Here is a 22,227-nt window from a genome sequence, read left to right as displayed (position 1 = left end):
TGGCGATCACTCGTCGCCGAGTAAGATTGTCTTCCAAGATAAGGTCTTTAACACTGAGTCCATAAGTGACTGTGGAGGCCAATTCTGGATCCAAACAGCCTCCCACAGTGAGGACATAGGTTTCCAGATGGAAGGTGGTCGCGATGAGGATTTGTTTGACATGGCAATGTATACGCAATGGCATGATTTGTCCACCAGGTGGCAGCAGAATTCCTTATTGGATTCTGCTCAGAGAGGAAAGGTGAATGCAATACAAGAGGAATACAGAGAGGAAAGGTGAATGCTATTTGTCCACCATTGCCTTACTCTCTGTTAGTAAGCTTTTAGACTTATGACTCTGATCCTTCCCTGCAGCCTGCAGGGGTGGTGGTGGACAGATTAAGATGGTCTGGTCCCAGAGACTAATGGAGTCCGCAAGATTCCTGAATGCCCTGGGGGAGTTCCTAGTAGATAGAGCAGGTGACCTTGTTGAAGCCCTCGTCACACTGTGGAACAGTGAGGTGTGTCTGGTTCTTGACACAGTTGTCCCCGAGCACCCTCTCCGGCATTGTGGAGCCTGGTTTGCACCTTGGTATAGCAGTGAGCTACGGGCAATGAAACAGGCTGGATGACGGCCAGAGCACAAGTGGTGAAAGACGTGTTGTGAGGTTGATTGGGCACAAGAAAAACATCATAACCGTGCCTATTGTGGTTATGAGAGTGGCGAAGAAGGCCCACTTCTCTGCCTCTATCGCATCCTCAACTAGCTGTCCCGTAGAGCTTTTCCGTATTGTCAGGGGTCTGTGGACATCAGCTCCAGGAATTGGAGTTTTAGACCCTTTGGAGGCCCACTGTGAATTGTTTGCAAAGCACTTTGAGGGTAAAGTTGCTCGCCTCCATAGCAGTCTTGATGCCCCATCCACATCTACTATAATCCCCAATGAGGTGTCCAGTGCAACGTCTGCTGCAACTTCTTGGGAAAGGTTTCAGTTGATGCGGCCTGATGACATAGACAAGGTGCTTGCATTGATGCGACCAGCAACGTGTTGTCTCGACCCTTGCCCTTCTTGGCTTATTAAAGCTTGCCGAGGGGGTTTGACCAAGTGGGTCCAGGGTGTGGTCAACGTATCATTTCGGGAGTGGCAGTGGTTCCAGCCACCTTGAAAGAGGCAGTGATCTGACCACTCCTGAGAAAGCCCACCCTGGACCCATTGGTTTGTGACAACTACCGACCAGTCACAAATACCCCTTCTTAGGGAAGGTGATTGAGAGGGTTGTGGCGCAGCAATTGCAAGTACTCTTGGATGAAACAGATTATCTTGACGTATACCAGTCTGGGTTCAGGCCTGGTTATGAGACTGAATCGGCCTTGGTCACCCTGATGAATGATCTTTATCGGGAGAAGGACAGGGGGAATGCGCCCCGTTATTCTTACTTGATCTCTCAGCAGCTTTTGATACTATTGGCCATGGTATGCTTCTGGGCCAACTTGGTGAGATGGGTATTGGAGGCACTGTTTTACAGTGGCTCCGATCCTATCTCCAAGGTCGTTCTCAGAGAATAGCATTGAGTGACTGTCTTTTGGCCCCCTGGCAGTTGTGCTGTGGGGTGCTGCAGGGTACCATCTTGTCCCCCATGCTGTTTAACATCTATATGAAGCCCTTGGGAGTGGTCATCAGGAGATTTGGGGTGAGATGTTAACAGTATGATGATACCCAGCTCTATTTCTCTGTAACATCTGAATCGGGAGAGGCTGTGCAAGCTCTTGACTACTGTGTGGACTCGGTGGTGGGCTGGATGAAGGCCAATAAACTGAGTCTGAATCTTAGCAAGATGGAGGCACTGTGGGTTGGTGGTTCCCAAGTTTGGATAATTGGTCAGTTGCCTGCTTTGGATGGGGTCGTACTCCCTCTGAAAGAGCAGGTTCATAGTCTGGGAGTGTTCCTGGATCCATCATTGTCACTAGAGGCCCAGGTGACCTCAGTGGCTAGGAGTGCCTTTTACCACCTTCAGCTGGTAAGATAGCTGCAGCTGTTTCTGGACTGGGATAGCCTGACCACTGTTGTCCACGCACTGGTAATCTCCAGGCTAGATTACTGTAATGCGCTCTATGTGGGGCTGCCCTTGAGATTGGTCCAGAAGTTGCAGCTGGTGCAAAATGCGGCCGTGAGACTGCTCACTGGGGCAGGGTATCGCCAACATGTCACCCCACTGCTGAAAGAATTGCACTGGCTGCCCATTTGCTACTGGGCCAAGTTCAAGGTTCTAGTTTTGGTGTACAAAGCCCTATACAGCTTGGGACCAGAATACCTGAAAGACCGTCTTATCCCTTATATACCCAGTTGATCACTGCGCTCTGCAGGGGAGGGCGTCCTGCAGATACCATCTTATCAGGAAGTCCGTTCTGCACAACATAGGAAACGGACCTTTAGTGTAGTAGCACCTACCCTGTGGAACTTCCTCCCCTTAAATATTAGACAGGCGCCATCTCTGTTATCTTTTCGGCACCTATTGAAGACCTTCCTCTTTCAACAAGCCTTTTAAGTTAAGACCTTATCCCAGTCTACTTCTGTGTTGGAATTGTGTTGGAATGAAACATATTAAAAACTTTAAAAAACACACCAATGTTTTTAACCTTTAAAAAAATTCTTGAAAGCTTTTTATAAAAAATGTTTTTAAAGATGTTTTGTTTTAATGTATTTTAGTGCTTTTGCTTGCCGCCCTGGGCTCCTGCTGGGAGGAAGGGCGGGATATAAATCAAACAATAAATATATGAATCCCCTCTGAATACCACTTACCATAAAAGCCTCATTCATTGAGTTGCCATAAGTCGGAATCGACTTGAAAGCAGTCCATCATCATCATCCAAAAGCCTCAAATGCTGCAGCCTTCCTTCACTGGGGGGTAGGAGGCTTACTTCATCCCCTTGATCATTTTGGTTGCCTTTTCTGAACCTTTTCCAATATATTTTTTGAAATGTGGTCACACCATAGATTTGTATAGCAGCATGTGATCAGCAGTTTTATTTTCAGTTCCTTTCCTAACGATCCCTAGCATGGAATTTGTCTGTTTCACAGCTGCCTATGCTGGGTCGACATTTTCATCAAACTATCCACTCCAATGTCTCATTCTGGTCAGTCACCTCCAATATTTCATGGGAGGGAATTCCAAAGAGGTAAATGCCACAGCACTAAAGGCCCAGTTCTGGTATTATGCGAGAGGCCTTCACCTACAAAGTCCAGTGATCCACTAAGTATATGAGATGGATATTTTAGGTATCCTGGTCCCAAGCTATATAGAGCTTTGTAGGCCCAAACTAGCACCTTGAACTGAGCCTGATTGCTGATTGGTATCTAATTGTTGTATATGTTTGCTTGGTTGCTTTTATTTTGTTTTAAATGTTCATCTCTATTGTAACTCACCCTGAGATTTTAGGTTGAAAAAGGAAGATCAACAATGCATTGCATTGACTTTTGTCTTTCTAGATTTGACCATGAGATGGCAGCAGAGACCTTCCTGAGTTCCTATTAAAAAATTTAAAACACTGCCAGATGGTAAAATAGGCTTTTTGCGTTGCTCTCCAACCCTATGTGAGGAACGCTGCCTAGTTAGCTTTTCAGATAAAGCTATGAAATGTAGTTTCTTATACCAAGAGTTCATTGGAAGATTTCTACTGTGAGCTAATACCAGCCGCTCACCAACAGATCATGAGATCCTGGAAAAAATGTTTTTATTATTGTTGTTGTTTGTTGTTGTTTGTTGTTGTTGTTGTTGTTATTATTATTAAATTGCATTTATATACCGCCCCATAGCCGAAGCTCTCTGGGCGGTTTACAATTAAAAACATTAAAACAAATATACACATTTTTAAAACTTTTCTTTTCACCCAGGCTTTTTAATTAATTATGTTTAGTATACGCTGACATTGTTTTAATTTTTAATAATTTTTAACTTTTTATATGTTTTATATTGATACATGTCTTGTACTTTGCTATTTCTTGTCTTGTGAACCGCCCAGAGAGCTTCGGCTATGGGGCGGTCTATAAGTTTAATGAAATAAATAAATAAATAAATAAAAAGCAATTTAAAACACATGCTAAAATGCCTGGGAGAAGAGGACATAACATCAAATGACCAGATCAAGGGTTCCCAAACTGTGGTCCGTGGACCACCAGTGGTCCACACAAGCTTCATTCAGGTGTCATGTTTGTGAAGAACACTTATTGGCTTCCCCAAACACATTGTAGTGCTTAATATGGGATCCGGCATAAACTTCTGAGCAGTTACAACTGTGAAAATGTTGTTCCAAAATGTCACCGCAATAGAACAAGTCCACACCACAGTGAAACTATGAAGCCTTTTCCCTCACAGCGTCTTTGCCAAACTGTTGCCCATTTATATTAGGCCGCTTGAGGGGATACCAAGGTTCAGTGTAGGCAAACCTGAACTAGATGGACCAATGGTATGACTCGCTATAAGGTAACTTCCTATGAAGTTATGTCCCTATGAATTTTTTCTTATATGATTTACAGAGTCTTTTTCTACTGTGCCAGGTTCAAGGCTCTGGTGTTGATAGATAAAGTCCTGAGCACTGTGGGTCCAGGATACTGCCTGAGGCCTTATATTCCAGAATGCAGTTCTCATCGGTCACAGCCAGCATGGCCAAAGGTCAGAGATGGGAGTTGTAGTCCAACAACATCTGGAGGGCAGTTAAGTTGTTGGGGTAAAAAGGTAAAGGTGTCCCCGCACTTGTAGTGCGAGTCGTTTCCAACTCTTAGGGTGACGTCTTGTGACGTTTACTAGGCACACCGTATATATGGGGTGGGATTGCCAATTCCTTCCCTGGCCTTTCTTTACCCCCCAGCATAGGCCGGGTACTCATTTTACCGACCACAGATGGATGGAAGGCTGAGTGGACCTCAACCCCTTTTTACCGTTTGACTTCTCCTCCTGTTGGAATCGAACTCCAGCCATGGCCAGAGCTTCGGCTGCGTTACCGCCGCTTACCACTCTGTGCCATGGAGGATCTTAAAGTGTGGAGGCTGACTATCTCCTCCTCTCACAGTGTCTGAAATACGTGGGCTGCTTTGGTAATCAGTTTAGCTTACTTCAAAGTGCTTTTGACTTGCCAAGCCCAATACGTTCAGGACCATCTCTCCCCATATGAGCCAGGCTGGACCCTGCTGTCTTCATCAGAGGCCCTTCTCCATGTGCCTCACCTGAGGGAGATGCAGAGGGTGGTCATGTAAGAATGGGCCTTTTCAGTGGTGGCCCCCTCCGATCTGTGGAATGTTCTCCCCAGGGAAACGTGCTATCATTTCTCAGTTTTTAGGTTCTAGGCTAAGAATTTTTTATTTACCCAGGTCTTTGGTACTAAGCTGGCCTCTACGATGGTGCTCATCTTTTGGCAAGGGTGGGACAGGACTTGTCCTTCTTATTGTGTTGGATGAACGTTTTAGGAATTTTGTATTGAAAATTATTTTCATGTTTTCTGGTTAGTGCCCACCAATGCCTCTTCTGGGAGCAAGTTCCCATAGCTTAACTATGCTCGTCTAGAACATGATCCTGCTTTTAGTGACCTAGATGATGGCTAAGCTCCCACAAATAACAACAATAACAGTGGCAGCTGCAGCAGGTGAGAGTAGTTTACCTGTTAAAGGTAAAGGTGTCCCCACACTTATAGTGCGAGTCGTTTCCGACTCTTAGGTCTTGCAACGTTTACAAGGCAGACCATATATATGGGGTGGGATTGCCAGTTCCTTCCCCGGCCTTTCTTTACCCCCCAGCATATGCCGGGTAATCATTTTACCGACCAGGGATGGATGGAAGGCTGAGTGGACCTCGACCCCTTTTACCGGAGATTTGACTTCCTCCTTCTGTTGGAATCGAACTCTGGCCATGAGCAGAGCTTCGGCTGCGTTACCACCGCTTACCACTCTGCGCCATGGAGGCGCATACCTGTTAGGTATGCTTTAATTTGGATTCCTGCATTGAGCAGGGAGTTGAATTCAATGGCCTTATAGGCCCCTTCCAGCTCAACTATGATCCAATGACTGTAGGAGGGGAAATCTCTCTAGCATGTAAAGAAGCAGCATTCTAACCCAGAGATAGGGGACATCTGTGGCCCTCCAGCTATTGCTGGACTCCAACTGCCATCATTCCTGACCACTGCCCTTGCTGACTAAGGCTGGTGGGAGGCGGAGTCCAACATCTGAAGGGCCAAAGGCGTACTCCTTTCTTGTGCTAGCCTGTTTCTTTCCCCCCAAAAAACACACACACGTTAGGACCTTCTATAGTTGCAACTGTAATTTGTTTTAAACTGTTTTTAATATTTATTTTATATTGTTGTGGCCCACCCTGGGCCCTTCCGGTGAAGGGTGGGTAAGGGAAACAACAACAATAATATAAAAGTATTGGAGCGGTGTAATGGTTAGTGTCGGACTATGGCCTAGGAGAGGCCTGGATTAAACAGCCATGAAGCTCACTGAGTGGTCCTCGGCCAGTCACCACCTCTCAGCCTGACCTTCCTCACAGGGTTATTGTGAGGATAACATGGGGAAAGGAGAAGCATGTACATTACCTTGAGCTCCTTAGAGGCAGGGGTGTAGTGAGACTGGGGCCTCAGGACATCTTAGACCCCTTACGTTTTTGGGAGCAGGTCTCTGCAGGATCCCTATGTCTCCAGCATCTTATGAGCCAATCAGAATGAAAGGGGAGTGTGTTAGTCACTGAGAAGAGTCTTCTAACATGCTTCCTTGTCCCTGCCTGCTGACTAGAGGCAATCAGAGTGAAAGGAGGTGTCAGCCACTGAAAAGACTCTTTTCACTAGCTAACACACTCCCCTTTCCTTTTTATTGGCTCATAGGGACATCTGTTATTGTGAGAGAAGGCATTAACAAGGACCTCATTCTCCATCTAGCAGCAAAAAAAGGGGTGGCATGGCTGTGACTATTGTGAAGGGACCCTGCACTTCTGAATTTGCCACTACACTACTGCTTGGAGGAAAAGATAGTATATAAATTTAACAAATATTAGCAGCAGCAGCAGCAGCAGCAGCAGCAGCATTTATTATTCACCCTTCACCCAAAGGTCCCAGGGTGGGTTACAACAATTTTAAAATACTGCATTAAAAACAATTTTAAAACAACCTAAAATTCCAAAATAGGGTGGGTCCTAAAAATGCATGTCTCAGGTGTCAAAGGCCAGGGTAAAGGGACAATCGTTGTGGGGGTTTTTGTGATTACGCTCACCTGTGTGGAACAGTGGCCCCTCTTTGCTGCCCTTTGCAGCTATTTTTTCCTGGCGCTTGCGTGCTTTTATCAAGATATATATCAGTTTTTACCAAAAGGAGCTCGAAGAACAAGGTGGTGGTGGTTAAGGAGGAACAGTCAGCACTCCCCCCCCCCTTTGCAACCTGAAGCCATTCCTTGCAGAAAACTACCCTTCCCGCTTCACCTGCTCTCCCTGCGGGTGAAAGGTTTTTCCAGCACCGGGTGCTTTAATGGTTAAAAACTACAAGGGCCGTAACATTCCTAGAGCAGAAGAAAAAGCAGACTTTGGAATAGGGAGGGAGAGAAAGAGAAGGCAAAGAGCGAGCGCTCTTTCCCGTCCCGCCCACCTGGGAAATGAAAAGGGGCCATGTGAATTTATATTGGTCTGGCAAAGAAGCTCGGAGCTGCTGCCTGGAGGGAGCGGCGACGTAAAAGGGCGCAAGTCGGGCCGGCGAGCAGAGATGCGATCCAGCAGAGGGGAAGGGCCGCAAGTCAGCGGCAGAGCACCTGCCTCGGCGTGCAGAAAGCTCCAGGTTCGATCCCTGGCGTCTCCAGGTAGGGTTGGGAATCTCTCTCGCTTTAAACCCCAAAGAGCCACTGCCAGTCAGAGCAGGCAGTGCTGCGTTAGGCGGACCCATGATCCGACTCGGCATAATGACTCTGACTTAGCCATTCCCGTGTTCCTTGCCCTTTGGGGAGGGGCTGTGGCTCGGCCTGGCATGACAGAAAGGCGCAGGGTCCGTCTCTGGCGCCTCCAGATAGAGCCGAGACTGTCCTCTGCCTGAACCCCAGGAGAGCCGGTGCCAGCTAGTGTAAACAAGGTTAGACAGAGCTAGATAGGGAGCTGCCTGATACAGAGTCAAGTGGCTGGTCCATCTAGCTCAGTCTTGTCTGCACTGACTGGCAGTGGCTCTCCCGGGCTTCGGACAGGGAGTTTCTCCTAGCCCTGAAGATGCTGGAACTTCCTGTGTGGACTCAATGGGTCTGATTTCGTAGAAAGGACACCTTTTGGGGAAGAGCCGCAGCTTAGTGGCAGAGCGCTTGCTTTGCATGCGGAAGGCGCCAGGTTCAATCCCCACCATCTCCAGACTAGGCTGGGAAAGACTTCGGCTGCGATCCAAGACATGTCCATTGGGTTCAATGGGGCTTACTCCCAAGTAAGCGCATGTTGGATTGCAGCCTCGCTGCCTGAAGCAGCGCCAATCAGCATCGACAATACTGAGTTAGATGCGCAACCGGTCTGACTTGGTATAAAGGCAACTGAGGCTACATTCACACCATACATTTATTCTGCTATTATTCCACTTTAAACCATCACAGCTTGCCTCAAAGAAGGGTGCTGAGAGATGTTAGGAGATGGTTATTCCCCTCACAGAGCTCCGACCCCCAGAACTGTCTGCGAAGAGGGGCTGTGTTAAACCACTCTGGCCGCTGGAGCTCTGTCAGGGGAATAGGAATCTCTTAACAGCTCTCAGCAGCCTTCACAAACTACACTTCCCAGGATTCTTTGGGGAAAGCAGTGGCTGTTAAAGTGGAATAATAGTGAAATAAATATGTAGTGTGAATGTGGCCTCACTATGATCCTCTGCGAGTTCCTCCTGGTAGACCTCTAGGGCTTGGAGATCCAGCGTGTTCCAGCTGCGTTTCTCCCATTGCAACCAAGGTGGGCTTCAGTCCACCTCTTTCTCACACCATTCCCTTCCGGTGTTTGGGACCGTATGAGAGTATACCGAAGAAGCATCCTTTGGTGATTAACAAGAGGGGATATTGAAGAACGAGCCCCGTGCGATGCCTGCTCTTGTAGAGCCATTAGAACAAGGATAGGGAACCTGCAGCCCTTCAGATGTTGTGGGACGCCCAACTCCCTTCATCCCTGACCTTTGGCCATGCTGGCTGGGGCCACCCGAGTTTGGACCCTAGGAAGCCGCCTGATGCCGAGTCAGACCACCAGTTTATCTGGCTCATTACGGTCTACAGCCCTGATATGATCGACCAGGGGCTCCCAAACTTTTTTTCCCCCACACGGACTACCTGAAAATTGCAGAGAGCCTTGGCGGACCACTTCATGATTATCAAGAAGTGGCCAGCATGAGCTCATTGGCCCTCTCAGTCAATTCTTCGGAGGAGAGCAAGGGGCATCAGGGCACCAGTGGAGGGGAACTGACTTCCTGGCATTATGAGATTTGAACGAAGGGCTTCCAGCGGGGATAAAAGCCTTTCCCACATTCTCTTTTGTGAGATCCTCTTAAAGAGAGGATAGAAACAGGATCTTTTGTGGGCCTCTCTGGAAGTCTTTTTTTAATGTGCACTCATGACGCTTTTGGGCTTCGTGATGGTATTGGAGGGGTCATATGCGATCCCACTTTCAATACTTTTTGTGCCGGCAAAAGTTTCAAAGCAGACATGTTGCTCCACTTCCAATTTGTGTACGCCTCCCTTCGCTGTCGGAGGCAGTATGCATCCGAATGCCAGTTGCTGGAAACCACGAGTGGGGAGAATGCTGTTGTGCTCAGGCATTGCGGGCTTCCCACTGGGGCATCTGACTGGCCACTGGGAGTACAGGACACTGGACCAGGATGGGCCACTGGCTTGATCCAGCAGCCAGGCTCTTATGACTCACAGCTTCCTGCTGAAATCTGGCAGCTTTTTATCCCACAAATGTCCCAGGGGTTTGGTTTTATTTTGCCCCACTTTTATTTTGCTGTAGGGCAAAAATGCCCCTCCAGAGGGGCAATAATGCAACAGTCCTGCAAAAGCACCACAGAACAACTAATATAGCGGAAAGATGTGGAGGACAGTCCAGTATAAATCCACCACTGTCGCACCATTACTGCATCATGACTGGGCTAGATGGACCAGCGTTCAGACTCAGTGTAAGGTAGTTTTGTGTGTTTCTGTTTCGGAAACAATGATGTGTTGCAGAATACACAAAACAAAACAAATCCCCCCCCCACCTGCAGGGCCTTACATCTGCCTCACCACTAGGCTGTGTTTCACTTCTCTCCCTTTACTGTGCTTCTGATTGGCCTGTCAGTTCCACCTGGGCCCACAGTAGGTCTCAGTCCTCTGAATATCAGGACTCAAGTTGCTTTGGAATCCCCTGAACATTCTTGCAGCTGGAAAGTGCCCAAAATAAATGGCTGTGGGCACTCTTCCTGGGCTGGAAGCCCCAGACTACATCCTCAGCATCTCCAGTTGCAAAAATTCTTGCGTAGCCTGTTTGGAAAAGGGATCTCCGCCCCCGGCCCGCAACTCTGAAAAGCCGCTACCAATCACAGCGTCTGTAGTGGAATTGTTTTTTAATATATTTTTAAACCTTAAAAAAATGTCTTTAAAGCTTTTTAAAAATGTTTTAAAGATGTTTTGTTTTAATATGTTTTTAATGGTTGTTTTAAGATATTTTAAAGACTGTTTATATGATGTTTTAAAGTGCTTTTAGTGCTTTTGTTTGCCGCCCTGGGCTCCTACTGGGAGGAAGGGCAGGATATAAATCTAATAAATAAATAAATAGACAGACAGTGCTTGGCTAAAATAACCAAGTCTGACTCAGTGTAAGATCGTTTCATGTGTTTCTGTTTGAAGAAGGACTTCCAAGTTCCAGGCTTGACCTCTTCTACTGGCTGGAAGAAGACAGAAAAGCCATCTTTGTTGAGGGCCCCATGCAAGAGGAGACAGCAGCAGGTAAGTGGCTAGATAGATAGAGAAGCCCCCCTCTGTGTTTTGGAACTGAGGCTGTGTTGTAGAATTGGAAGTGCATCCCACATTTCTCTTCCCCTCTCTGTAGGGGTGACCAACTTTTATAGGCTCATTTCGATTGTGGGGGCAAGTGCTCTGGGCGTCACCCCCTCTGGTCACTTCTGTCCTCTCTCCCTTGGATCAGCCCCCCCCCTTCCACAGAGAGACAGAAAGAGAAACCATGCACCACACATCACTTTTCCAAGGGATCTGGGTAAAAGTCAGATTCAGTCGAATTCATCTGAGCCTTGGAAAGCACATAGAGCTGAAAGAGGAAGTGGGGAAAGAGTGTCATGCTTCCAACTTCCTCCTTTCTTCAGAGGAGAAAGCGTGAACACCCTTACCACCTCATGACTAAGGAGGCAGTGAAGGGGGGCAGAGGGAGGCTCAGGGGCCTTGTGGGCACCAGGGGGAAGAACTCAAGGGTGGCTCTGTGCCCACAGGTGCTATGCTGACGACTCCTGCCTCATGTCATGCTTCTGGCTTCATGTCATTCTCTTGATACCTTTCCAGGAGCCAATGCCTCAGATTTCCTTTTATCAAGAGAATGGAAGGGAGGGAGCAGAGGGCTGAAGTGGTCTTCTTTGTGGTGGCTGGTGTTGACACCTCAGTGGCGCTGCTGTTAGCTTAGCAGTGTTTTCCTTTCCCCCCTATTTTTTAAAGGACTGAGATTATCTCTGGGATTATCTCTCTTTCTGTCGCCCAAAGATAGTGGGACTGCCAAAGCGATCAAGGTGAAACGTTTTCCACAGGACATCCCTGTGGCAGAAAAGGAGCAGGAGACTCTGCCAGGAAGATGTGAAGAGAGTATTTCCGGCCCAACCGACGCAGGTGAGGAGATTGAGCGGCAAATGCTGTGGGGGTGGGTGGGAATGTCTCCAACTGAGCTTGTGGTAATTTTGTCCCCATATGCGCTATACATTTAAGAGCAGTATTATACCACTTTTAAATCGTCCTGGCTTTCCGTCAAAGAATCCTGGGAACTGTAGTTTGCGAAGGGTGCTGAGAGTTGTAGGGAGACTCCTGTTCCCCTCACAGAGCTACAATTCCCAGAATTCTTTAGGAAGAACGATTGATTGTTAAACCACTCTGGGAATCGTAGCTCTTTGAGAGGAATAGAGGGTCTCCTGACAACTCTCAGCACCCTGACAGTTCCCAGGATTCTTTGATGAGAAAGCTGTGATTGTTTGAAGTGGTGTAATACTGCTTTAAATGTATAGTGCAGATGGGGCCTTTATCTGGAGACTTCCAGGTCTGAGGCAAAGGCCTTCCATGTGTCTGAGCTCCTCCAGATGTCCTTTTCATTGGCCATTCATGATTATTTGTGCTCATGATTGCATCGGGGTGGTTATACGTGATCTCACTTTCAAAACTGTTTGCTCCTGGGAAAGTTTTGGGGTGCTTCCAATCAGCGCGTGTCCCATGCCGAAATCCTGTAATGTTTTATACAATCAATGTTCTGGGTTTTATTTTTGCCCTGCTTTCGTTGCGATGATCTTTGCCCATCTTGGCTTCTTAGATCTTGGTCATAAGGGGGTTGACTGGGTGGGTCCAGGGAGTGATTAATGCTTCGCTGGAGGAGGGGGAGGTATCATCTGCCTTGAAGGAGGCGGTGGTACGTCCCCTCCTCAAGAAGACCTTCCTGGACCCAGAAGCGTGAAACAACTATCACCAGGTGACAAATATCCCCTTTTGGGGTGAGATGCTTGGGAAGGTGGTGGTGGTCCAACTTCAAGCATGCTTGGAGGAAACATTACTTGGATCCATTCCAGTCTGGCTTCAGGCCTGGCCATGACACTGAAACTGTCTTGGTTGCCCTGGTTGACGACATCTGTTGGGAGAAAAATAGGGGGAGTGTGACCCTGCTCTTCCTCCTTGATCTCTCCGAGGCTTTTGATACTGTTGACCATGATATCCTTCTGGAATGTCTTGAGGAGGTGGGGTTGGGGTCACCATGCTTCAGTGGTTCCGCTCATATCCCCAGAGCTGCTTCCAAAAAGTAGTTATGGGAGGCTATTGCTCAGCACTATGGGAATTGTCCTGTGGTGTACCACCAGGTTCTATCTTGTCCCCCATGCTGTTTAACATCTACATGAAGCCACTGGGAGCTGTCATCAGCAGATATGGAGTAATGTCTCATCAACATGCAGATGACACCCAACTCTACCTATCTGTTCCATCTGAATTGGGAGGGGCAGTTGAGGGGCTGGACTGGGGCTTGGAGGCATTGATGGGCTGGATACGGGCCAATACATTGAGGCTGAATCCTGAAAAGACAGAGGTGTTATGTGCCCAGAGTTCTCACGTCCACGAGGTGGGGAGATGATCTGTCCTGGATGAGGTTGCACTCCTCTTGAAGGAGCAGGTCCGTAGCTTGTGGGTACTCCTGGATCCAACACTGTCACTGGAAGCTCAGGTGGCCTCAGTGGCTAGGAGTGCCTTTGTCCAGCTCTGGCTGATTCGCCAGCTTCAGTCCCTTTTGGATGGAGATGGCTTGGCCACAGTACTCCATGTCTTGAAACTTCCGGATTGGATTATTGCAATGCGTTGTACGTGGGGCTGCCCTTGAAGACGACTCAGGAACTTCAGTTGGCCCAAAATGCAGCAGCCAGATTACTGACTGGGGTTCCCTTTAGATCTCATATAACCCCTGTTTTAAAACAGCTGCATTGGTTGCCAGCGCACACTAGCATTTAAGGCTCTAAACGACTTAGGCCTCAAACATCTGAGAGACCGCCCCCTTCCCTACAGACCTTCTTGTATGTTGAGATCAGCAGAGGGGGCCTTTTTGGTAGTTCTACCACCCTCGGTAATTGGGGTGGTGGTGGCCCAGGAGAGGGCATTATCTGTGGTGGCCCCTATGTTGCTGAACTCCCTTCTCACTGAGCTGTGTCTGGCAACTTCATTGTACAGATTTAGGCGAATGCTGAACAGGCACCTCTTTATTCTGACCTGAGGTATATTTTTAGGACCCACCTTATTTTGTGATTTTAGGTTGTTTTCAATTGTTTTTAATGCTTTATTTTAAAATAATTGTAACCCACCCTGAAACCTTTGGACGAAGGGTGGGTAATAAATGTTAATTATTAATATTAATAATAATAATAATAGAGTGCTCCTCCAGATGACAATAATGAGGTAACACTGAGGAAACATCACAGAACCATAAATAAAGCAGAATGATGTGTGGATGGTCCAGTATAAGGGCGCTTCCAAATGCCCTATTTATTGAGCATTCCTTCTGATTTGTTTGCAGGGAGGTTAGATGACTTTGCATCAAAGCAAGTGTCATCCCATCCTTTCCAGTCCTTTTTCCTGCCACTTTCCTTGTGGCAAAAAGTCCAGTCTTTTGGGGAAACAGGTTTGTTGCCTCCCAGTCAACTATAATTGCGCAACCTGAATTTGCTGGTATGCAGTTGAATCCTACCTGAAAATAGCAACAGTCTAGAAGTGCCCTAAATCCATCACTAATGCACTGTTATTGTGTCCATAACTTCTTGTAGAATCCACCCACAAAAAAAAACCCACACCAGTCTAGAGGGGCCCCTTTTGTTTTCTGAGATCCTCTGAATGGGAGGTGCCAGGGATTGAACCTGGGACCTTCCAGACCTGTACCTAAGCTGCGTTTCCCTTCTCCTCCGTTCCTGCAAAGGTGGCTCGGCCGTGAGAGAGATCAAGGTGGAACATTTCCTGCAGGAAATCCCTGTGCCAGAAAAAGAGCAGGAGACCCTCCAAGGGAGATGCTGGGAGAGCATTTCCTTGCCAACAGACAGGGAGAATGAATACAGTGTTGTTCTCAGGATGTTTGTTTTCTAAAAGATAGCCTTGTTCCTTATATACCCAGCTGGTCACCGATCGTGCAATCAAAAATGCCAGAACTGATTGATTGATATCCTGCCCTTTTTCCCAGCAGGAGCCCAGGGCAGCAATTTGTCTGCAGCCTGGTGGTTGACTGCACCCTTGTGGGCAGAATATCCGAGGTGGAGTCCTCAGCATTCCCAGTAGTAAAGATTTATTGTAACATTTGAGTTCCAGACCTGATTTCATCTTCTGTCTGGAAGTAAACAGAAAAGATGCCTTTGTTGGGGACTGTATGGATGGAGAGATATCAGCAGGCAGATGCTTACATATATCACAAAACTCCTTCTGTGTCTTCCTGTGTGCACACCATATATTTAAAGCACGTCTAAAGCCCATGACTTTCCTCAGAGAATCCTGGGAACTGTAGTTTGTTGAGGGTGCTGGGAACTGTAGCTCTGCGAGGGGTAAACTACAGTTCCCAGGATTATTTGGGGAGGGGGCCATGGCCTTTAAATGTGTGGTGTATACACAGCCTTGGAATTGAGGCTGTGTTGTAGATCTCTGTTTTCCTTCACTCCGAAAAGACTGAGGGACAGTCCACACCATACATTTAAAGCACATCCAATGCACAATTAAAGCACATGAGTGCTCCCAAAGAATCATGGGAACTGTGGTATAAGGGTGCTGGGCATTTGTAGCTCTGTGTGGGGAAAACCACAGGCCCCAGGATTCTTTGGGGGAAGTCATGTGCTTTAAATGCATGGTATGGAATGGATACTATCTTTCCTTTCGGATCCCTTGGCCATCATTATCTTTGATGGCCAAGACATCCCCTTGATACTTCTGAGGAGCAGATGCCTCAGATTTCCCTTTCCCCAAAAGAGAATGGACAGAAGCAAGAAGTGGGCTTCTTTGTGCGTAAGATTCGGGTGCTTGATCCCACCTCCAATGCTTGCTTCTGCCTGCCCTGCAGTTGTTTCCCTTCCTTTTGTCTGTAATGTTTTTTACTGTTTGAAAGAGGACTGAGTTTTTCAGGATTCTCTCTTGCCCAAAGATGAGTGGTCTGCGAAAAAGACCAAGGAGCAATTTCACCAGGGAATCCCAGAGTCAGAACACGAGATCCTATTGAGGGGGTCCCAAACAAATATTGCCTTCCCAATAGGGAATGAGAGTGACTAATGAGTACTAAATGGGGGGCGGGGAGGACAAGGTTTACATAATGCATTTCCTACTGAGTTCATGGCAGACTTGAGATTTCTGCCAAATTCGTAGCTCAGTCAGATGTTTCCCTGTCTCTGGGTGCTTCCAAACCCAGAGCATTCATCCTGATTTGGTTGCAGGGAGATTGTTGGCTGTTTAATAAGCATCCATTCCACTCTGTTTGTGGGGAGGTTAGATGACGTTGCATCAAAGCAAGTGTCACGCCACACTTCCCAATGTATTTTTCTCGTCACTTTGCTTATCACCAAAAGTCTGATCTGTTGGGGAAGCGGGTTTGTTGCAAAAGACCTCCCAATCTCCTATCATCGTCCAACCTGAATGTGCAAGTATGTGATTGAAATCCACTTGGAAATAGTGACATTCTGCAGATGCCCTCTGTTTTCTGAGATCCTCTAAATGAGAAACTGAACCTAGCCCTGTCTCTGTTTGTATTGCCACTAAGCTGTGTTTTGTTTCTCCTCCCGCTCTGCAAAGATGGTGGGATTGCAAGAGAGACCAAGGTGGAAGAATTTCAACAAGACATCCCTGTGTCAGGAAAAGAGCATGAGACCCTACCAGGAAGATACCATGAGAATATCTTCTTCCCGGTGGACATGGGTGCTGAGAGTGAGTAGCAACTCCTGAGACGTCACAGAAAAATGAGGAGGAAGAGTTTGGGAATACATTAATCTTCAGAGTGAAATTAGGAGGGTGCATAGAACAATATGTTACATGTTTTCAAACTATGGGGTAGGGCTGGAGAACTTTTCTTCCAGCCTGAGGGCCGCATTCCCTTCTGGGCAACCTTTCGAGGGCCACATGCCAGTGGAGGGCAGAGCCAGAAGCAAAAGTGGGTGGAGCAAGAAATGTAAACTTTAACTTTGCATAGTAGGCTAGTTTACAAACACACACACACGTGTGTCTTTGTCCTCCATCCAGGCATGCAAGAAGCATTATCAGAGTTCAGCTCCAGCCAGGCAAAAACGTTTGGGGTATGAAGCAAGACCAGTGAGGGATGTGGCCTAGGGACAATTCCGAGGGTCAGACAGAGAGGCCTGGGGGGCCACATTTGGTCCTTAGCCCTGAGACTCCCCACTCTTTATATAAGGAGTAACACCTGTATAATACCAGCCCTCATCAGATTGTAGAGGAGGCAATTATACTGCATACAGTTGGCAACCTTCAGGAGAACAATAGTAAACTAAAACTTTAAAGTTTCCTCCTAGAAGACCTAAGTATTAGGCCACATCCACACCATACATTTAAAGCACTCTTATACTCCTTTAAACAGTCATGGCTCCCCCCAAAGGATCCTGGGGACTGTAGTCTGTTTAGGTGCTGAGAGCTGTTAGGGAGGGACCCCTATTCCTCTCACAGAGCTACAGTTCCAGAGGTCCCTGAGAAGAGGGAATTATGGTTAAAACACTCTGCAAATTGTAGCTCTGTGAGGGGAATAGGGAGCTTCCTATTTCGCACCCTTAAACTACAGTTCCCATGAACTTTTGAGGAAAGCCATGACTGTTAAAGTGCTACCAGAGTGCCTTAAATGTATGGTGCAAATGTGGCCTCAAATGTAAATTAAGTGTTTTATTACTTAGTTAGTTAATTAGCTTAGTCCACTCCCTCCATTCTTCATAAATTAAAAAAGCTCACTGATGGTCTCATTCCATGAGCCACCCAAACTCTGTATATTCTATGCCAGTGGTTCCCAACCTTTATGAGCACGGGACCCCCTTTATAAGCTGAAAAGAAATTGTGACCCCCTCCCCCCAGGGAGGCAGGCTGGCTGCCAAGAAGGAAGGGGGAAAGCAGCCTTTCTTTGCAGGCTTGCTTCGTTTTGCTTCACAAAAAGCCCTCTCCTCTCACTCTAAGCAAGGGTATTGCCAGTAGCGGCAGTGCAAGGAGATGGGAATCAGTGATAGTAATCCCCTCTTCTTCTTGGTAGCTCCACCCTCAGCCTCCTTTGGCATCTGCCATGTATTTTATAGGCAGATGCCTGCCCTTAGTGCGCCTGAAAGACGCTCTGGCGCTTCAGCAAAAGGCCTCCCCTCTCGTTTGGAGCAAGGGGGAGGTGTCATCTGCAGCGCCAGTGGGAAGCAGTGTCGAGGGAGTGAAGACTTTTTTTAAAAAAATTGATAAATAATTCATTTCTTTACTGTTCACGGCCCCCTCTGGATTACTTCGTGGGCCCCCTGGGGGTCCTGGCCCCCAGGTTGGGAACCACTGTTCTATGCGATTCAAGTTCTACTGTTACCAATCATGGTTAATAGCTGTTGAGAGGCAGATGTTTCATGAAAGGATCAAATCCTTTAGAGCATAAGTACTGCCTTTCTTAATCACACTTCAGATCCATCTAATTTACTACTTCATTTTCAACAGTGCCAAGCCTGATGCCTCTGGGAAGTTCACATTCAAGTTTCAACTGGAGTGAAAGCCTTGCTTCCTATGAAAGAATTCATATAGGAGACACACTATACAAGTGCTTGGAATGTGGAAAGATCTTCAGTCAGCGTAACTCCTTTACTGCACATCAAAGGATCCGCACAGGAGAGAAACCACATAAATGCTTGCAGTGTGGAAAGAGGTTTGGTCAGAGACCGCACCTTACTTTACATCAGAGAATACACACTGGGGAAAAACCTTATCAATGTTCGGAGTGTGGAAAGAGCTTTTCTCACAGACCACACCTTACTTCACATCAAAGAATTCACACAGGAGAGACACCATATACATGCTTGGAATGTGGAAAGAGCTTCAGGTGGCGTGATACCCTTACTTTGCATCAAAGAATTCACACAGGAGAAAAACCATACGATTGCTTGGAGTGTGGGAAGAGGTTCATTAGGAGAACAAGCTTTACTTTGCATCAAAGAATGCACACAGGGGAGAAACTTTATAAATGCCTTAACTGTGGAAAGAGCTTTAGTCGGCATTACTCTCTTACTTTGCATCAAAGAATTCACACAGGGGAAAAACCATATAAATGCTTGGAGTGTGGAAATAGCTTCCGTCAGCGTGATGCCCTTATTTTGCATCAAAGAATTCACACAGCAGAGACACCATATAAGTGTTTAGAGTGTGGTAAAAGCTTTAGTTGCAACAGAACTCTCATTTCAAATCAAATAATTCATACTGGGGAGAAACCATATAAATGCCCAGACTGTGGAAAGACCTTTCTTTATAATAGAAGCCTTACTTTGCACCAAAGAAAACACACAGGGGAAAAACCATATAAATGTGTGGAGTGTGGAAAGAGCTTTTATGACAATGGAACCCTTACTTCACATCAGAGAATTCACACAGGATAAAAGCCATATAAATGCTCAGAGTGTGGGAAGAGCTTTTCCCAGAGCGGATCCCTTACTTCTCATAGAAGGATTCACACGGGAGAAGCCATATAAATGCTCAGAGTGTGGGAAGAGCTTCAGGTTCTGCAATTACCTTGTTTCACATAATAAGATACACAGAGGAGAGAAACCATATAAATGTTTTGAGTGTGGAAAGGGCTTCATTGAGAGCCGTTATCTTATAAGACATCAGAGTACCCATAGGAAAGAGGAGCACTATATATGCTTACACTGACAGGAAAGCTTAGCGTTTGTAGTTCACTTTTCAGTACATCTTTGTAAAAGCACATTGGGAGACAACTGTATAAAGGTATGAACTACTGACAAACCTTTGGGGCAAATTGCAGCCCTCTTCAATCATGAAAGGATTTCTAGAAGAAAGGACCTAAACCACACAAAAACTTAGTGGAAGAGAAGGTTCAGACAACGCCCTTACCTTTTTAGAAATATAGTTCTTTCTGTAGCCCCTAACCCCTGACGAGCAGCAGATGGGATCCAGCTCCAGTAACTTCTTTCCAAGGATCTAAGGCAGGTGTAAGGAACCTTTGACCCTCCAGATGTTACTGAACTATACCTCCTATCATCCATGGCTATTGGCCATATTTGCTGGGGCTGATGAGTGCTGTAGTTCAGCAACATCTGGAGGGCCAAAGATTCCCCACACCTGATGTAAGGTGCAATTGAATATTTTTGTCTAGTTTTTTAAAAAATGTTTTAAATATTCAGTTATTCTAATCTGCTTTTTAAACATAAAATGAGTACCCAGCATATGCTGGGGGGTAAATAAAGGCCGGGGACAGAACTGGCAATCCCACCCCATATATACGGTCTCTGCCTAGTAAACGTCGCAAGATGTCACCCTAAGAGTCGGAAACAACTTGCACTACAAGTATGGGGACATCTTTCCGTTTAGTAGCTGTTGTAATTTTTCACAAAGCTCGGTCTTTTTTGCTTGGTTTGGATTTGCTTTCATAGATTTGGGTCTCTTCGCATTTACATTCATGAACCGCTTTGAGTCTTTTTTTGGCATCGTAAATGTCACAGTCTAAAAATTTGTTCAATAAACATGATTATGAACTTGAAGCTGTATACATTTTTAAACAAACTGTTGAGGACCCAGTCAAAGAGTCATGCTTCTGAGCCATCAAGAATCTAACACAGAAACAACACCTACATAAACATCTGACCAGTTACTTCCAGGGCTGTATCACTGCAGACTGCCATGGGGGGGGGGGGGGGTTCATCGATGAATTTTCCATTCCCTGTATAGAGAAACATAGGAAGCGGACTTATCCTGAGTCAGACCATTGGTCTATCTAGCTCAGTATCCTCTACTCTGACATCCTCTACACTGACAGGCACTCAGAGTTTCAGGCAGGAAGCTCTCCCAGTCCCACCTGCAGATGCCATTGGGAATTGAACCTGGGAAGTTCTGCATGCAAAGCGGATGCTCAGCCACTGAGCTATGGCCCTTCCCTATATATAGCTATTAGATATTAGGGAGAATGTTTCTGCTCTTGCCTTCTTCCTGAGATGCTAGTTTTTTATGCACAGTGATGCGTCTTTCATTCAAGAGCATCCACCTGATGTGGGGCAACAAGGCTAGGGAATCTGCAGCCTTCCAGATGTTGATGGACTACAACTCCCATCATCCCTGACCATTGGCCCTGCTGACTGAGGCTGATGGGAGTTGGAGCCGGAGAACATCTGAAGGGCCACCGATGTTCCTCATCCCTGGCTTCCAGAAAAAAAGGGCCGCTGGTTGAAGGGCTGGGAAAGACTTCTCTCAGCCTGCAACCTTGGACAGCCAGTCAAAGGAGGCATTTATTTGTAGGAGCATGCCGAGCCGAGCCCACTGGAGCAGAACTCCCCTGTGTGAGTACTGTGATTGTACCCAATACTGTGACTGTGTACCCACCATATCTTTAAAGCACATGATATATGATGTCTGTCGGGGTTCGACTTGATGGCCTTGTTAGGCCCCTTCCAACTCTACTATTCTATGATCGATAGACCCTTGCAGACACTCATTCAGTTTGCAATCTCTACCTTGTAACTGAGGCTTCATACAGACAATAAAGCGCACGACTTCCCCAAAAGAATCCTGCAAACTAATTTGTTAAGGATGCTAGGAATTGTAGGTCTGTGTGGGGTAGGCTACAGTTCCCATTGGGGAGGGGCAGGGATTGCTTTCAAAGTTTGGTGTGTACCCAGTGTACAGCCCATGGCAGGTAGTGTCTCTGGCAGTGGGAAGTACCTGTAGGAACACAGGAAACTACCTTATCCTGCATCGGGCCATCTGGCTCAGTTTTTTCTACCCTGACCGGCAGTGGAATGTTGGGGGGGGGGGTTCCACTATGAGTACAGGATGCTGGACTCAATGGGCATTTGGTCTGATCCAGCAGGGGGCGCTTCCTAGGTTCTTAGTCCTCAAGAGCGTCCTCAATTTGCCATCCTTGGTGACTAATATGACAGTGGATATAAAAGACCAAGAAAAACCAATTTTTTTAAAAAAAATCCTGCTTTTTCTTCATATGTGTGAGTTTTATTTATTTATTTATTATTTGATTTATATCCTGCCCTTCCTCCCAGCAAGAGCCCAGGGCGGCAAACAAAAGGGCTAAAAACACTTTAAAGCATCATAAAAACAGACCTTGAAATACATTAAAACAAAACAACTTTAAAAACATTTTTTTAAAAGATTTAAAAACATATTTTAAAAAGTCATACTCATAGTAGACCCACTGAAATTATTGAACCTTAACTAGTCATGTCCATTAGCTTCAACAGGTCTACTCTGAGTAGGACTAGCATATAACCATTTCTTCTTATTATTACCCCAGAAGGTCCAGGGCAGGTCACAACAATGTAAAACGCATCATTAAAAACAGTTT

General features: G+C 46.5%; 1 protein-coding gene across 3 annotated transcripts; it reads left to right on the top strand.

Moving 5' to 3' along the window:
• The first annotated feature begins 7,371 nt into the window (after positions 1 to 7,371).
• Positions 7,372 to 20,372, top strand: LOC133381242 (zinc finger protein 660-like). 3 transcript variants are annotated; one of them, XM_061620077.1, is made up of 5 exons: positions 7,372 to 7,805; positions 10,836 to 10,931; positions 11,649 to 11,816; positions 16,482 to 16,613; positions 18,366 to 20,372. In XM_061620077.1, exons 1-5 carry the CDS (start codon positions 7,481 to 7,483, stop codon positions 19,292 to 19,294), a joined length of 1,650 nt encoding a protein of 549 aa, XP_061476061.1. In that variant the 5' UTR covers positions 7,372 to 7,480; the 3' UTR covers positions 19,295 to 20,372. The 3 variants fall into 3 exon arrangements, with proteins under 3 accessions (XP_061476061.1, XP_061476060.1, XP_061476062.1); XM_061620076.1 differs by having other exon boundaries at positions 7,375 to 7,805; positions 10,833 to 10,931; positions 18,366 to 20,371; XM_061620078.1 differs by having other exon boundaries at positions 7,376 to 7,805; positions 10,833 to 10,931; positions 11,694 to 11,816; positions 18,366 to 20,370.
• The last annotated feature ends 1,855 nt before the right edge of the window (positions 20,373 to 22,227 follow it).

Source organism: Rhineura floridana, chromosome 3 (assembly GCF_030035675.1).
Source record: "Rhineura floridana isolate rRhiFlo1 chromosome 3, rRhiFlo1.hap2, whole genome shotgun sequence".
Classification (NCBI taxonomy): Eukaryota; Metazoa; Chordata; class Lepidosauria; order Squamata; family Rhineuridae; genus Rhineura; species Rhineura floridana.
Note: the sequence above shows the minus strand (reverse complement) of the source record. Positions and strands in the feature narration are given on the sequence as shown.

Coding starts and splice junctions, on each gene's coding strand:
- LOC133381242 (XM_061620076.1), top strand. CDS start 7,481: ATGGTTAAAAACTACAAGGGCCGTAACATTCCTAGAGCAGAAGAAAAA. Junction 10,932..11,648: donor GCAAGAGGAGACAGCAGCAG/GTAAGTGGCTAG, acceptor TATTTTTTAAAG/GACTGAGATTATCTCTGGGA. Junction 16,614..18,365: donor GGTGGACATGGGTGCTGAGA/GTGAGTAGCAAC, acceptor CATTTTCAACAG/TGCCAAGCCTGATGCCTCTG.